Source organism: Mastigoproctus giganteus, chromosome 5 (genome assembly GCF_048544385.1).
Source record: "Mastigoproctus giganteus isolate SK-2022 chromosome 5, ASM4854438v1, whole genome shotgun sequence".
Classification (NCBI taxonomy): Eukaryota; Metazoa; Arthropoda; class Arachnida; order Uropygi; family Thelyphonidae; genus Mastigoproctus; species Mastigoproctus giganteus.
This window is the reverse complement of record NC_143579.1, coordinates 75,185,875-75,202,058: the sequence shown is the minus strand read 5'-3', so window position 1 is coordinate 75,202,058 and position 16,184 is coordinate 75,185,875. Positions and strand designations below refer to the sequence as shown.

Here is a 16,184-nt window from a genome sequence, read left to right as displayed (position 1 = left end):
CATGAGCCTTGGTCTCAACTTGCAAGCCTCTGACACATTACTACAAATTGGCTTAAATAAGTTTTTATTTACATAGATTACTTTTGCTAAAAAAATTGCAGGCATAGATATAACAATGAAAACAAGTTAATAATCATAAGTGCAGTCTTGTAGAAATTAATCATTATTCATGGTAGGAGTTATAAAGACTGTAAATATCACTAATTCCTCATTTATAATACTGATTTTGTTGTTTAATTTGTTTAAAATGCTTAACTCTCCTCTCCCCCATTTTTATATACATTGTAAAAAAAGGGGGGGGGGAGGATGAGTGTTAGTACACTATCTCCAGCTTCTGCCATTAACACAAAGTAAATATGAGAATCTGACACATAGCTAACCTTGTTGCATAAGTTGTGATCTACCTAACTGTTTCTGATAGGTGTCACTATGTGATGTCATTTTGTTTGTTTCTAACATGTGGTGGAAGATAGAACAACATAGGGACAATAGAGAACAAAAAAAAAAGTTATGCTAGAGTAGTACACTTAGTCGTGTGTTTAGCAGTGTGTTATTGTTTTAAACAGTGCTTGCAATACTGTAATTTTAATTCAGTTGAATGTCGTAGGAAGCTCATTTAAATGGTTACAACAAAAAAAAAAAAAAAAACTGTTCTTGACGAAATATTTGAGAGCCTTAGAATTTAAGCATTAACAGCTTTACTGTAGAAAGAGTTCAGTTCTGCGTTATTTTTGTGGCAAAAAAGAAAAAGGAATTGAACTTCATTCAGTCTCAAGTTAGAGAGAAAGAGACCAAATCTAGTTCAACTATAGAAAGAGTTTAGTTCTTTTTGTGGGGGGGGGTTAAAAAAAACCACGTGTTACCCTGTACGCACGAAAGATGTTTTTTTTTTAGAAAACCCCAAACACGAGAGGTATTAGAACCTATAGTACTTAGTACCGTGCTTGGGTTTGAGGTTGAGAAGATATTTGTTGACATTAGACTTGAAATTCTGTAGACTGTAATTTTCAGGAAATATGTATGAAAGAAGATTGTTCCAGAAAACGGCAGTTAAATGAATAAATGAGGAAGATGAAAAGCTGGTTCTGTGAATTTGGAGTTGGACAATAAATGGATGTTGATTGGTGACAGCACGTGTTCAGACTGTTTTTAAAGAGAGAGCGGGAATTATAGAAGCCAATTCAGAAGAACAGTGCCCATGGAAGTATCTGTAGAAAAGGCATGCAACAGAAACAGTACATCTATGAGACAGCGAGTGGAGAGGCTCTGTTAGAGATGAGTCATTAATTAACCTAACTGCCCTCATCTGAATGGAATCTAGAAGCCTGAGAGAGGTTTTTGGGGCACCACCCCAGATGTGGGAACAATATCCAAGGTAGGGCAGATTTGCAATTTGTGGTTGTTATTATTTGGTTTTTAGGAGCATTAGCAACTCAGGCATATTGCTCCGGGGATATGCGGTGATCATTTCCTGACCTTTCCGCATCCTCTGTATTTGGTGGTTGTGGGCTCGAACCCCCGTCTAATCAAGAAGCGTGTGCTATGCACTGCTGCTCCTGGCTATGGAGGCACCAGATCTTTATTTATTTTTTATTATTTTTTGCAATTTGTACAGAGTGAACAGCTGTTTAGAAGAAAAGTAATGCCGAACTACTTATAGGATTTCCAGTTAATGGAAGAATGTCTTTAATATACAAGAGGAAAGGAGTGGGAGAAAGAACTGAACCTTGGGGGACCAGCATTAGTGGAGAAATTAGAAGATAGAGAGCCATCTATCATCGTCCTCAGTAAGCGATCAGAGAGAACTGGATAACCAATTACAAAAAAACAGTTGTCAAACCATAGATGGAAGCTTGTTTAAAAGACCTTTATGCCAAACACAATCGAAAGCCTTTGAGATGTCAAGAGCATATTTTTCACTGAACATTTCCATTGAATATGTCCATAAATGGGTAAAATAAGCCAGAATATCACCAGTGGATCGACACTGACAGATTCCATACTGGCAATTGTTGATCAGACAGAAGGTTTCTAGGTAGTTTAAGAATTGGCAGTTAATTGATTTCTCCATTACTTTAAAAAGAGTGGAAGTAATTGCAATGGGGCGATAATTGGACGGGAGGGATTTGTCACCCTTTTTAGGAACTGGCTGGACATGAGGAAATTTCCAAGTAAGTGAAAAACACCTTTGAAATAAGAAAGTGACAAAAGGCAGCAAAGAACAGGAGTAAGTTCAGGAGCACAGGTTTTGAGAACAAGTGGAGAAATACCATCAGGATCTGGAGCTTTCTGAGCATCAAGTTTCATCAAAATCCTTCTGACATCCTTTTTACGGAAGACCACAGGAGGCATTGAATGGAGCGTGTTGGGAATGGTTGGAGGTGTTTTACCGAGATCATTACAGGAGTTGGAAGAAAAATGGGATGCTAGCAGTTCACCTTTATCCTTGGCTGAAGTGACAATACAATCATCTGGTTTTGACAGAGGTGGGAGCAGCGATGGGCAAAAGTTGTGACCAATAGCTTTGGCAACAGACCAGAATGCTCGGCTACCATTAGGGCAAGAAGCAAGATTTCGACTCTTAGCCTGCTCAAAATCTATTTTGGACAGATTAACGACTGCTTTACAATTGTTACGTGCTTTGGTGTAGGTAGAAAATGAAACTGAGAATTGGAAACAAGCTAATTACGATATGCAATGTTCTTCATTTGAAGCCTTAGCACATTTATTGGAAAACCAAGGTTTAGATAAAGGACGAGATTTTAAAGTGAAGTGTGGAATAAAGGATTCCATTCCTACAAGAGTAATTTCACTGAAATGATCTGAGCAAACTGACACCAGAAATTTTGAAACAGTAATCCAACCAAGGAAAAGAAGAAAAGAAATCTTGCAGGTCATCCCATTGTGCATTCTTGTAATGCCAAACAATACGCGATTGGGAATAGCCATGAGATAAAGGCTCCATTGGAGAAGAGACAATCACCAATTTGTGATCTGAGGTGCCTAAAGGACCACTCACTTCGACCGTATACTTAAAAGGGTTGTTTGTGAGAAAAAGATCAAGAGTGTTGGCTGTATGGTTAGGATTGTCCAGTGTTCTTGTAGATAAATGAACAATCTGGGCAAGGTCATTAGTAATTGCAAAAGCCTCAGCATCTCGACCAGCTGGTTCGGTGTGACTAGATAACGGAAGCCAGCTGGAATTGTGAACATTAAAATCACCAAGGAAAATTACCTCTCTTAGGAAAGTTGGACGGGAGAAAGTCAAGTTGCAAAGAGAGGAAGTCAGAGCTCCAAGTGATTAGTGGAGTTGGGAGAACGGTAGAGACAAAAGATGAATTTGACAGAATGAGGTAGAGAGATTTTAAGCCAGAGAAGATCGAAAAGAGGAGATTCCAAATTACCAAGTCTCTAACAGGGAATATCGAATTGGACATATGCACAAGTACCATCTTTGAGGCGAAAAGAATCATACAGCGAATAATTTTGGCAATGGAGATGAGCAGTAGTTGAATCAAGTGATAACTGATATTCTGTCAGAAAAAGTACATCGGGTTTGGCAAACTGCAAGTGGAAATAGACATCGTTAAGATTAGAACTGAGACCACGTTTATTTGTGAAATGAACTAGGAAGTGTTTGGGAGTTTAGATCTTTTCACAGATAAGCTTACTTTATTAGTTTGACAATTCATGGTGTATTCAATAGTAAGAAAAAGTGTGGGGGATGGGGGGGTATGCTGTATGAAGTAATTAAATTTTTGGATATGGTGTACATATGGTAAAAATATTATTATTATTATTGCCATATGGTGCAAGGAAGCGTGAGGCTTATGCTGCACCAGGAAAAAAAAAACGTTCCCAAATTACCCTGAGAGAGAGAGAGAGAGAGAGAGTCAAAAGTAGAAAGGAATCACCAAGGAAGAGAAGAATGATGATATCCAGCTCAGGACCCTGGGTGTGCCAAGCCCATACTCACCAAATGTGAGCCCCCAGGATTATACCCAGATTCTTGACATAACGTGGCCTCGACAATGCCCCCGCATACACACTACTTGGACTCCTCCAGTCACCATCTGGCAGAGTAGAGGTAGCAAGATTATACACTAGCTGATCCGGAAGCCTCCTAGAGAATTACCAGTTGCTTCGGTCTGGTGTACTAACTAGTGGCCAGCCTGCAAACACCATTTTAGATCTGCACCCTCAAAATGTAAGGAAGATTGGATCTCGCCATGATGTCCATTATAACCTCAAAGGTCATCAGTCATACTGCATGATGGAAGAGATAGGGAAGGGTTGACTGGAACTTAGCTCTGGAGACTAAACATGGGTTCAACCACTTCAAGCCTCCAATAAGCAAAGTGGTGGTATTGCACTGATTGATGAGAGTCATCTGCCACCTGGTATTGCCTGGTAACATGGAGGGGCGGCATTCCTCCATGCGGTGTGGGTGCCACACCTCGACCGCTGCATACGTTGGTTTACACCTGGGTGGTTACCCATAATGTGCTTGCATATAGTGTTACCCAGGATTACTAACAGTCCCACCATCATGAAGGTGCAAGCAGAGGATTTGGCTGTCACAGACCATCCAGACTTTGCCGAAATTGGATCCAGTTGACTTGAGTGTCACCCGAATATCAGTTCCATTCAGCTTTTTAGATTCCCAAGTAGCAAGTACAGCTTGTCTACCATATCTGAGAGAATGTCTCGACAACCTCAAGGACCAACTTACTCTACCAAATCAACATTAGTGACATTGGCCTCAGATTTAAGTCCAAAATATTTAGTATGAACGATGTCATGTTTTATGCCCATGCGTACTATTTACTATACCGATTCAATGTTTGGAAGAGGTTAGTGAAATCCAAGCCAATAGCTTAATTACCCATTTGATTGTAGCCATTTGTTGAATAGTGTGATGTCTTAAGCATTCTTCCTGCAGTCACTACTGCAGGAAGTATGATTGTGACATATTTGTATTGTTTCAATCTGCATTTTCTCCATTGTTAGGTGCTGCTATAAATGTTTTCCCATCAGTAATTTTCTGATTAGTGATAGGGAATGAAAGCCACGCTGCTATAGCCTTTGTGTTCAACAATGCCGAAGTCAAATGCAAAGTGTTATTGAGAGTATCGAGCAAGCCAACCTAACAAAATTAAGGGTGGAGGTAGCAATGAGTGTGCGAGAACAACATATCTAAGCCATATAGAAAATCAAGCATTGGATTTAGCAGTGCCTTCAATCAGCAGTGCCGTTCCATCTAACAATAACTTACTTGAATTGAGTATTAATTATATACAACGGAACATTTCCCCAATTGCAAAGCAGATGAGTTTAAATGATGAAGCTCCTTTTCCTTATGCCGACTACTATTTACATAAGAAAGCGCATCAAGAGTTTGAAAGGATATTTATGAAAAATAATTGCTGTTCTGAATGCTAAATTTGCGATCGTCTATAGTTCGAAAACGACACGCACAAACCAGCTGCTAAAGATGTATCATTGATATGCACTGCATTTCCCGATGTTGGTGTCGACGGGATCCTTGTGTGTAATAGCTGCAGAGGATCACTTAAGAACAACACCATTTCAACACTATCTAAGCCAAATGGCTTTGTATACCCAGAAATTCCATCACATTTACTGAAGTTGGATTTAGTGACAGAGAGGCTTATTTCTCCTCACTTCCCGTTCATACAAATGACCTGAGACGTGCATATGGACAATACGCCATTCTGAGCCAAGTGATCAATGGGCCTGTTTCAGTCAACACGATGGTCCATTGCTTGCCAAGGGACATTGACTGAAACAGGCACATTGATCATTTGCCCCAGAATGCCTTATTGTCCATATGCATGTCTCAGGCACCTTATTTTTGCATATAAAACACAATAAAATACACAAGTGCAGCTATTTGATTGGATTAGTAAGAAAGCAAGTGGTTAAAGCATGACTTCAGTATTTGGTCGACCTGCCTCTCTATTGATTGTATCAAATCACAATAGATCAGTCATTCTTTGATGACAGCCACATGGAAATCAATTTGGCTAAAGACGACATAAGCGAAGCGGTTGCGATCGAGGAAAATCCAATGTTGTTTTGGCAATGTTGAGATCCACTTCTGCAAATGGTAGATATTGGAATTCCATCTTTAGCAGCCAGCTCTGAAACAATTTTTTCAAGTGTAGGGCTGTTATTGCTAATCATAAAAGATTTCAATGGTTTAACATGTTTGGAAATGCAAAGAACAAAGTCTCCTTTCTGATTTTGTTTCGTTGCATGCACACGTATGCATAAAATGCATATGTAAGCCCATTGTTGATGATGCTTTACACCAGTGGTTTTCATCCAGGGTGCTGCAACTACATTCCAGGGGTACCGCATAATTTGGGTTTAAGTTACTTAAACTTATTTTTTTTTTTTTATTTATATATTTATTTAATTATAAAAAGGTGCACGGTATCTTTTTAATTTTGTAATAATCTATAATTGATGTTTATTTAATACCTCTATATAAAGAATAAAGTTATTATATATATATACAGCAGACTCTCGATTAACTGGGATACTTCAAGACTCCAAATTAAAAAAAAAAAAAAATCAACCAGAAGTCAAAAAATTCAAGTAATAACTAGAATAGGTATAAATAGATATTTTGCAAGTCGTAAATAAGCAACAAGCGGCATTATAAGTTATCATTGGGAGATTAGTGTACCTATTATCTTGCAATCCCTGCTGTCTTTACATCCGCCGCTCAAAAAAAAGAAAAAAAAAGAGAGAGAGAGAGACCAAATGGTTAGTTTGTTTTAGTATGTCACGTCGATTGTTGTGTTCCGTTGCAGCGCAAAAGGACATTCTGTTTAGTTATTTATGTCAGGGATGTGGAATTTTTTTTTTTTGTGTGTATATATATATATATATATATATATATATATTTCTTTTATTATTTATTTATTTTATTTTATTTTTTTTTTTTTGTTTAGAAATCACGAAAATGATGGTTAAACACAAAAGAGTTGTGTTTTTAGTTAAACAAAAACTTGAAATTATTCAAAAGTTTGAAAACGGTGCATCTCTAAGGAATCATTATAATAAGGATGTATCAAAATGGCCAAACATTAACAAGTACCGCACGAATTCAGATTTGTCAATAATAATATAGTAGCAATATGTTATTAGTCATTCCTGAGTTATGTAAAACTCGACAAAGTAAGAAGTCCTGGAATGTATCTCTTATGTACGTCAGGGACTTTTGTATTTTTGGATGAACTGGGAAATCGATTATCCGGGATTTGTTTTTTACCATCTATTCCAGAAAATCGAGAGTCTACTGTATATATATATACAAAGGGTACTAGGAAAGTTTTGCAATACAGCTTTGTTTATTTAATTTTTTCAAAGTAATTTCCTCTACATTCAATACACCTCTCCATCCTCCGAAACCAATCTTTAAACCAGTTCTGCCAAGTTTCACTATTGAGTAAAGCACACTCGTTGTCCCAAGCCCGTAGAAGGTCCTCATCACTGGAAAACCGCCTCCATTTTAGCTTCATTTTCACATGCGGGAACAGTGCAAAGTTGCAGGGAGCAAGGTCTGGACTGTAGGGAGGGTGCTCGAGAAGTTTCAGTCCTGTCGTGGTCAAATATTCGGTGCAGGCTTTGGCGCGGTGAGCTGGAGCATTATCGTGATTTAGGTACCAGGTGTCCATTCTTGACTTTGGCCGCAGGTTCTTCATAGATCCAATGACTTTAGGCAGGCATTGTTCAGTATACCACTTAGCTGTGACTGTCTTCTGCGTGTCCAAAACGACACGTTCCACAATTCCACTCGATTTGAAAAATACAGCTATCATTTTCTTCTTTACAGATCGGGATTTTCTGACAATTACGGGTGTGTCGTCATCATCAAAGACCCAAACTTTGTTTTGAGCCTTGGTCGGCAGATCGTAATAGTACAGCCAAGTCTCGTCACCTGTCACGATGTTGTTCACATACCGAGATTGTCCCTTATCAAACTTTTTTAACATCTCCCGGCACCAAGTCGCACGTCGTGTCATCTGCTCTTCAGTCAGTTGATGCGGCACCCAGAGAGAACAAAGTTTCTTCACGTGCAAATGATCTTGCAGAATCGAACGAATTGCTGGTGCATTTAGGCCCAAAGTATCCTCTATCTGTTGGTAGGTCACTCGCCTGTTTTCGTCAAGCATTTTCCTCACAGCAGTAACGTTTTCCTCCGTAACTGACGTTCGTGGCCTTCCCGGCCTCTCAGAATCCTCCAGAGTGAAATTTCCCCTTTGGAATTCTCTATACCACCTGAATATCGTTGTACGATGTGGACAATCATCATCTAGTGCAAGAGTCATTTCTTCTAAGCACTGGTCTATGGTTAAACCACGCACGAAATTATACCGCAAAACTGTCCTTATCTCATTTCGTGACCACGATGCCATCGCAAGCACTTTACACTCTCGCTACTAATGAATAACTGAGCCCATCGACTTGGCGCGGCGGCTACTATGCACGTATGAACATGTCTCAACATGCAGCAACAAGCAGCTTCCTGTGATTCATTGTTGCGTCATATTGCAAAACTTTCCTAGTACCCTTTGTATATATATATATATATATATAAAATTTGTATTATGAATTGTAATTTTGTTTATAGCTATATTATTATAATAACTATCATATAACATATTTTTTTATACATAGGAGAGAGAGAATCAGATCTGACAGGCAGAAAATTGAGCAGAGGTGCCACAAAATAAAATAAATTACTTAGGGGTGCCATTTTTTAAAAAAAAGTCAAAACCACTGCTTTACATCCTTATATTTTTTGCACGGTGCATTGCACTTTATCATCACTTCTCTCTTTATCAACTAGTCCACTTATCACTAGCCAGGTGGGCAGAAGCAGCAGCAGTGCGTAGTACATGCTTCTTGATTAGACCGGGGTTCGAGCCCGTGACCACCAAATACAGAGGATGCGGAAAGGTCAGGGAATGACCATCGCATATCCCCGGAGCAATATGGCCTTAGTTGCTAATGCTCCTAAAAACCAAATGACAAACAAACAAAAACTCGATGGAAATATTTTTCATATTTTCCTGCTCTTTAATTTACAAGAAGCTATATGAGTACAGCTTTCCATGTTAGCTTCCACAACGATCTAATAACTACAGATCTCACGGAAAAATTTCTGTCACCACACATGCGACCACCTAACTGACCAGGGATGCACTCATTAAGCTTTCTGAAATTTAATATAAGTGGTAAAATCATTTTGAAATTTGAGTCCCTCTTGAGAAGTTCTTAAATTCGCTACTCTATACCACACTATACTATTTAGTTAACCAAGGTGTATTTATTGCTACAAAATTATTTGAATATAATCAATCGATGGATTGGCCGTGGTGGACCCGTTCCCTGGGCCCCACGCTCACCTGATTTATCGAGCCTTGATTTCTTTCTGTGGGGGGGCCTTCAAATCTATCGTGTATGAATCGCCTGTGGAGACGGAAATGGATCTCATGGCGAGACTCGTCTGCGCTGCTGCTACTGTCAAAGAAACTCCAGGTGTGTTCGACCGTGTCTGCCAATCCATGCTGTGTCTGTGTCACGCATGCATCGCGTCTCATGGTGGAACCTTCGAGCATCTGTTGTAACATCATGAAATGCATCCATCTCATAGTCCATTGTTAATATTATGTCAAGTAAATGTTTGCCACTAATTACTGTCTTGTATCATTTCTGCTTCTTGTGCCTCTGGTACTACTTTCCCGTGAAGTTTCTGGTTATGGGTTCCTATGTGATTCACATTCCTTTAGATGTTACCTACCTCCCCTAAACGTTTGTACCAATATTTTTGAGACACCCTGTATAAACCATTTGAAAAAATATAAAATATATACGTAATTTCTGAATTAATGAGCTCTCTTGATCATGGACTTGGAAACTCAGCTTAGAAAACTTCCTTTTATCACTAAACATAATAATATTTATATTAAATTTTGATACCACTTCTTGGGTAAGAATAAATCAATTACTCCCAAGGAAAGCCAACCTGTTAAAACTGGTGAAAACACTTTAGGCTCTGAAGGACGAATCACTGCTGTTGTTTTGCAACACTAGACAAATTGGAACTAAAGCAGACCCTTGTATTTTGTCACTGATGCCAAATACAAGGGAAAGAAATGACATAAAAATACAAGGGCCATTCAGTAATTAATGGCAGTGATGTAATAGTGTAGCACTGTACTGTGGAATTTACATAAAATTATTTGTGTACATGAGACAACTTTGTTAAATTCGCTAGTCTTGTTTTCACATTTCTATGATAACCATTAATTGTTTTCACACTCATATGAAGTAGTGTCACGTTATAGTGCTGTTAGTAATGCTCACTAAGTTTGAGCAATGTTGTTTCATCAAAATCCAAATTGCACGTTGACAAAATGCACTAATTGTCTGTAGGGCGGGTGATTGCCAATATGGAGAAGAGGTGTGACAACATGTCTGTAATAAGACAGAATATTTTACTGAAAGACTGCAAAGACTCAGTGAGAGAGTATAAATTTCATTCATTTTACAACAGTGTTGCCTTCAAATGGCCCCCATAGTTGTGTGGGAATATGTTCTCTGCTCTCAGAGTGGCCTAAAGGGTGGCAATTACTACTTAGAAGTGGTAAAAGGAAACTCAAACAGGAGTCACTACCAATACAGCAAAAATCTTGGGTGCGCATCTAAGCTAAAAGAAATCACAGGAGGTTCACTTGTCCTTCTTTGCCTCAGTACTACAAGGAGAGAAGGGTGAAAGGCTGGGATATTCAGAGAGTAGGGCAAATACAGAACAATTAGAAAAGACCAAAACAACTGGGTATATCTGTGGAGAATCTCTTATGACCAGGGATTGTGACATTGGGAGGCTACATGTGTGTTTTGCATACATCCTTAGAAAACAAAAGTAACTGAAGCTGACTGCCTCGGTCAGTGGACTGTTGGCAAAATGGGACTTCGCCTAGTGTTCCAGTGGCTCAATCTGTCCCTATTTGTAGGTTATTCATAGTCTACTACAGTTTTTCTCAAACTTTTTTAGTCATGGAACACTTTTCATCTAGCAACATATTCACGGAACACTTTTCATCTCACAACATAGTTGTGGAACACTTACAAGACACAAGTTTAGCTGCAGCCAAAGAACTGTTTGCTAATATTTTATTATGTATGACGCACTGTGCATCAGTAGCACCTGTAGCCAGGTGGGCAGGAGCAGCAGTGCGTAGCACACGCTTCTTGATTAGACCGGGGGTTTGAGCCCGTGACCACCAAATACGGAGGATGCGGAAAGGTCAGAGAATGACCACTGCATATCCCTGGAGCAATATGGCCTAAGTTGCTAATGCTCCTAAAAACCAAACAACAACAACAATTTCCAACACATTAAAGCCGAAATTCAAATAACTGTCATTATACTTTTGTTTTGGTCTTTTATTAGTTAGTTCCTGTTTCTTGACTTTGGATTTTTGGAGAATGAAAGGCTGCGATTGTTCATCACTTTGAAGTGTGACAGTATTGTCTTCGTTTTCATTGACCACAGTTGCACTACTGGAAGTACTTTGCTTCTCGTTTTAAAGTTCCTATTTTCCACGGAACACAGTTTGGAAAACGCTGGTCTACTAAATATACAAGAATATTTATTTGCCATATGATCAATGACAATCATAATAACATTCATAATAACTCATAGTGAATTACCATTTGTAGAGGTACTTTTTTCTTTCCAGAATTTGGCAGAGAATCTCAAAGATTTTTTTTTTCGAGACTGAAGACTCAAATTTTAGGAAAAATATTCTTGAGACAAGAATTCATTGTTTGGGTGATACACATTCTACTCCTCACACTTAGTTGTTTTGTAGCTTGGGAAAAATGCTTGTTAGAAGTGTTATGAATTTCTAAAAATACGGTAGAATTTTGTTGCATAAAGTGGTTTAAAAAAGAATTATTTCCACCCATAAAAGTGATGTTTTTTTTTTATTAATTAGTGTTCTTGATCAAAGAGGGGAAAAATTATGAGAAATATTTAGTCATTTTATAAACTTCTCAAAGTTGTAGAAATCTAGCCCACTTGCCTGCTTATATTATGAAAATTATGATTTATTACAACGTTATGAATATAAAATTTAGTGTTCCATTGCTTATAATATTGTTGACCAGAGAGAGACTAATGGAAAATTTCTATTAGCATATCTCTATCTCTATAGTGTTATTAAGTTCTAAAAGTTGAGATGTGAAAATCATCTAGGATTTTATATTTAGATATAGAAGTGTTGGCAGCCGTGGATTGATTAAATTTGATGAAGAATTTATCCTGTTTATATGAGGCATCACACCTGCTAACAAGTTAAATAGAGCTTAATTTTAGTCAGAAAGAATCATGTGATTAATATAATGAACATTTTATTTATTTTTATTAAATATGTACAATATTTTGTACATTATAGCATTCAGCTGAATAAAACCAGAAGCTCTGTTGATATGTGTATTGAAAGATACTGATGTGTACTCTTTGGAAAATAATGCAGAAAATTCCTGTTTTTATTCTCTTCTATAGTTTTATGCTTATTTGTACAGTACTTGGATGCCTCAGGCCATTAGAAACAAAGTGGATGAATTCATGAACTGTGAAGATATAGCAATGAACTTTCTTGTTTCCCATATTACACAGAAACCCCCTATTAAGGTAATAATTATTTTGCTCCTAAACTTTAGTCAAACTTATGGGATAAAATAAAATTACCTATCATGGTGTTATATCTGGATTGTAAGACATCTAGTAATAGTTTAAAATAGCATATCAAAGTTAAAGGATGTTTTCTAAAACTTGATGAATGAATGGGCAAGGACTGTCAATACATATACAGTCCATTCCTGTTATTTGGGACACATCAGGACTAGTGCATTTTGGACCGATTAAGCGGCTGCCCCAATTATCCGAAGTTTCACGTAAATAGTTAAAAATACAATGTACCCCCCCCCCTTTTTTTTTTTACAATTGGTTCACAGTACAATCAAATCACGTTATGACGAACTCAACATAGTTAAGTGCCGGTCATTGTGATCACGTTTGTGAATTGAATTTTAATTCTATTACACAGCAATTCTAATTAGCGAAAATAGGAGGAATATTATCCACAGGCCATAAAAGCAAAGATATATTAAGCACAAATTTACCCTTTGTTACCTTACCAATTAAAAAATACGTGAAAATTGGAAGAATATACGTGATAATCAGAATGATTAATATGTACTGTAATATGTACATACGAACTAGTTGACATTTCTGTCCACTGTCATTTGTAGGTGGGGGTTAAAATTTAAAACAGTAAAAAGATAAGCATTCAATAACAAAGATCACGGTACACACAAATTGCAAGTAACATGATACGCTCAAGTGAGAACGGAGTAACGAGTTACAATACTTTAAAAATAGGAATGAAGAGAAGATCTGAAAATTAATTTTTTTATTTGATTGAAGATTTCATGGAAGGTGTAAACACATTTCACCATAATAATCCACAGAATTCCAGCTGTCGGTATTATTGCAAATTCAATAAGATCGAGTTTACTGTCCGTTTATGATAGATTTCACTAAGGTGACTACACAGGTGACTGCTAATTGTTTTATGGTTGTGACCTCCAGAATTTCGACCGAACCACGTGGTACCGTCGGAGACAATTGTAGGGTAATCTCCAGTGCTGTGGTCTCCTGCCTCGATTAAACGGCATGCAATTAAGTGAAGTAAACCCTGGCTATTTTCTCGATTGGTTTCTGTTTTTTAAGATTTGCCGCAAATAAACGGCTGCCCTGATTAACCGGTGGCCCAAATAACCGGAATCCACTATATTATCAAAATATTCAAGCTATTAAATGTTTTTAAGCTGTCTGTGGATAATAACAGAGTTCAAAAGGACTTAATGTTCATTTTTTATAGAAAAGCAAATTGAATAAAATGATATAATGTCTTTTGAAAGCCATTGATATCAATCTCTCACATTATGAAGATAATCATCATCATCAGCCATTTTCAATCAATTGCAGGATGAAGGCCTCTCCAGCAATAGCCATCCATTTACTACCCACAAACTCATCAATTTCATCTGTCCATCATTAGCATTAGTAGAGGCATATGATGTAAGAAAGCAAGCTTATGCAGCATCAGCCAAAAAAAAAAGAAAAACTTCCACTTCACCCCTCCGTTTTTTCGAAATACCTGTCCAGCTGAGCCTTAAATTTATTTAGGCTATCAACTTCCACAACAAGGGATGGAAGTGTGTTCCACCAACTAACTACCCACTGGATAAAGGCAAATTTTCACACATCTATCCTATATCTGTCTTTCCTCAATTTGAATTTATGCCCTCTTAGTTGATTATTCTGAGCAAGAGGCAGAATCCCATCAGCATTGAGCATGCTCAAACCATTCAAGGCTTTATACACCTCTATCAGATCACCTCGCCGGTGCCTAGTCTCCAGACACTGGAATTTGCAAAACTTAAGCTTTTCTTTGTAAGAGCACCCCTTTGTTCCATTCACTAATCTTGTTGCCCTTCTCTGTACTCGTTCCAACAGCTCTACATCCTTCTTGAAATGAGGCCTCCAGACCTGTATACAGTACTCTAGGTGTGGCCTGACCATTGCCTTATACAAGGGAATAATCACCACCTTATCCCTGCTAGAAAAATTCCTATATATCATCGACAATACACCATGAGCTACTCTTGCAGCCCATCTGCACTGCTCAGAAAACTTCATATCTGCCTGCACAACCACCCCCAGGTCCCTTTCATTCTCTACCGTCACTTTTTCTCAAGGAAATATGGCTATCTCTGTTCTAAGTTCCATAACGTGAGTGAAGACTCGTCCATGTGACAGCCAGCATACATCTGTGTATTAAAGCAGTACTTTGTGAGCAGATCCAACTTCTTGCAGAATATTTTGAAGAGTCTGTGGTTTAAAGTTGGAGACTGGATGAAATTCACTGCTTGAACACCAGTATCTTTGGCTGGCTGATTTCAGTCTTGGAGAAAGAGTTTTTGATGCCAATGCATGACGATGTAGAAAACAATGGATTACCATCACCTGTGGAGGCCTCCACTTGCACCAAAGCCAGATTTCTGCACCAACATGAAAGATGCACCATCAGTGCATATGAAGTCCAATTTTGCCTTCCAGTCCAGTACATTTTTTGAGAACTCGTCAGTTATCTTATACATATCAGCGGCTTTTGTGGTAGCCAACAGTTCACAGAACAAAAACCCTTTGATGCATTCTGATTATGTCATTTGACAGAGGTATTTCAGCAGTCTGTTTCCTCTGTTGATTTCCTAGAACAACTTTGACCGTTTCAAGGGCACAAGGCTTGATCAGAGTCTCACTGATTTGTGAGGCTTTTTTGTTCTTTGCAATAAGATATGCCACTTTGTAGGAGGCCTCAAGGAGTGGCTTTGTATTATATACAAAACTTGTGTAAACTGCCTGAGAACTGGAATTGAGCTTTCTTCTACTTCAGTGACTCCAAGTCTCCAGAATTTCCTGGGTGCATTTTTGTGAAATGCACTTGGAGTTTGGCAGGCCTTGTGTTATCAAGACTGAGATATTTTGGTTCCATTGCAGTCAAGGCAGCACATGAACCAAAAATTTCAAATTCTGACTATTTTCTTTTCTTTGACATTTTTTCATCTTTTTGAGGGAACACAAAACTGTAATTTAAAATAAACTGTCGATCGTAGTAGAGTTAAATGCAAAAACAACTACCTGGAGTGAAGGCAAACTGCTAAAACACTAGATAAACTAGTATGTGGAGGCAAAGTACACGACAACATGGTGTTGAAGCATGTGTGTGTGTGTGAAGACTGAGCAAGTGATAGGCATTCGTTTAGGTATCTTCTATTGTTAGTTGTTGATAATTTTTCATTTAGAAAGGCAAAATATCCACAACTAGAAATTTTTACAGGAAATTACCCAAAACTTTTTGTATACTATTCAAAATACATAGAATGAGACCTATAAAGGACACCATCTAGGTTTGTACAACAGAATGAGATGCACAGGAAATTTCTAATTTTATATTTTTCAGCAACATAACTCGGGGAGTGCCTATAGGCATATTTACTTTATAGGCAAT

General features: G+C 37.9%; 1 protein-coding gene across 1 annotated transcript in view; it reads left to right on the top strand.

Moving 5' to 3' along the window:
• Nucleotides 1–16,184, top strand: part of botv (exostosin like glycosyltransferase 3) — a 213,038-nt gene that overhangs the window by 175,729 nt on the left and 21,125 nt on the right. The window contains exon 10 of the mRNA XM_090374579.1: nt 12,611–12,739. Within this exon, the coding sequence (XP_090230705.1) occupies nt 12,611–12,739 (129 nt within the window). The remainder of the gene's footprint in view (nt 1–12,610; nt 12,740–16,184) is intronic.